We start from the raw sequence: 1,894 nt of genomic DNA, 5'->3' as shown, positions 1-1,894 counted from the left end.
GCATTGCTCATGAATGAGATGTTCAGTCTGTGTAAACCCAGGGCTTTGAAAGGAGTCTCTCTGTCACTACCAGTGGCAGCTGGGAACAATAGCTCATTGTTGACGCCCAGGTCTATTTTGGATTTCTTCCTTTTATAGTGTGTTATAGGACCTGCTTGTCAGGCTGATCTCTCCTCCCTGGGGTCAAATGATATAAAAGCTTTAACCGACAATCTGCCCTGAGCTGCTCCCTGCCATCCATTCTGCTGTTCTGACTCATCCAGGAGACTCCTCACATCAGCAACATGGCTCCCAAGAAAGTCGAGCCCAAGAAGCCAGAACCCAAGAAGGCTGAACCCAAGAAAGAAGCCGCTCCGGCTCCAACCACCCCCAAACCGGCTCCTCCGCCAGAGCCCGAAGTTCCCATTGAGCCCGCGTTCGATCCCAAGTCCATCACGCTGGAGTACAGCGCGGACCAGATCGAAGAGTTCAAGGAGGCATTTCAACTGTTCGACCGCACGCCGAAAGGAGAAATGAAGATTACGTACGCCCAGTGCGGGGACGTGATGCGAGCTTTGGGCCAGAACCCGACCAACGCAGATGTGCTGAAGGTCCTGGGAAAACCCAGACCGGAGGAAATGAATGCCAAGCTGGTGGACTTTGAGACCTTCTTGCCGATGCTGCAGCATATCTCCCGCTCGAAGGATCAGGGCAACTTTGAGGATTTTGTGGAAGGACTGAGAGTTTTTGACAAGGAGGGCAATGGGACCATCATGGGGGCCGAGCTTCGGCACGTTCTGGCCACGCTGGGAGAGCGGATGACCGAGGATGAGGTGGATCGACTGATGGCCGGACAAGAGGACGCCAACGGCTGCATCAATTACTCTTCATTTGTCAAACACATCCTGTCAGGTTGAACTGGGTTGGGACTGAATGGATGGTGTGGGTAAATAATCAGTGTGGGTGAAATAAGAAAACTATTCATAATTTCATTTCCCTGAAATGTATCGTTCACATTGTTTGAATAATAGCATTGCGTTCACAAATAGCATTCACAAACACTTTTTTTTCTATACATTCTGACTCATGTGAATATGATGGCATATGTGTTATACAATAAAAACAGACTGACATGGATTTTTTTATAAACTCTTTATTCTTGTTCACACAAATTAACACGAGGCCCATCAAGATGTGCCACACTAGCTTTGACACAGTATCAAAGGCACACAAGAAAACTATTTATAATTTTATTTCCCTGAAATGTATCGTTCACATTGTTTGAATAATAGCATTTAAAATGTCAAACATTGCGTTTTCACAAACACTCTCTTCGCCTATAATACTTTTTTTCCTATACATTCTGTCTTATGTGAATATGATGGCATATGTGTTATACAATAAAAACAAACAGACTGACATGGATTTTTTTTTTTAAATAAGGCACAAGATTGTCTACATTGTGCAATGGGGTTGGATGCTGTCAAGCTCAAAAAAGGTGATTTATACTGTTTTCCAAGTCTCCTGAAGCAATGGTTTTGTGTGAGGAATTGATGGAAATTGAATATTTGCTGTAACTCTTCATTCTTGTTCACACAAATTAACACGAGGCCGATCAAGATGTGCCACACTAGCTTTGATATCAAAGGCACACAATAAAACTGTTTATAATTTTACTTCCCTGATATGTATCGTTCACATCGTTTGAATAATAGCCTTTAAAATGTCAAACATCACAGTGACGTTCTGCATTTTCACAAACACTCTCTTCGCCTACAAGACCTTTTTTTTCTATACATTCTGACTCATGTGAAAATGATTTGTAGATTTTGTCCAATGGCAAATGTGTTCAGTCACAAAACAATAAAAACAAACCGATTGGCATGGGCTTCACTTTATTTATTTTTTTTAAAGA

At 42.8% G+C, this 1,894-nt stretch overlaps 1 protein-coding gene across 1 annotated transcript; it reads left to right on the top strand.

The window, feature by feature from the left end:
• Positions 1–284: 284 nt before the first annotated feature.
• On the top strand, positions 285–896 carry LOC308690906 (myosin light polypeptide 6; the record flags this gene model as incomplete). Its single annotated transcript, XM_081365689.1, has 1 exon — positions 285–896. The coding sequence occupies one exon, from the start codon at positions 285–287 to the stop codon at positions 894–896; it is 612 nt and encodes a 203-aa protein (XP_081221815.1).
• Positions 897–1,894: the final 998 nt, after the last annotated feature.

The sequence above is a fragment of the Scardinius erythrophthalmus genome, assembly GCF_964197995.2.
Source record: "Scardinius erythrophthalmus genome assembly, chromosome: 5".
Classification (NCBI taxonomy): Eukaryota; Metazoa; Chordata; class Actinopteri; order Cypriniformes; family Leuciscidae; genus Scardinius; species Scardinius erythrophthalmus.
The sequence above is the reverse complement of the archived record's forward strand: the minus strand, read 5'-3'. Positions and strand labels throughout refer to the sequence as shown.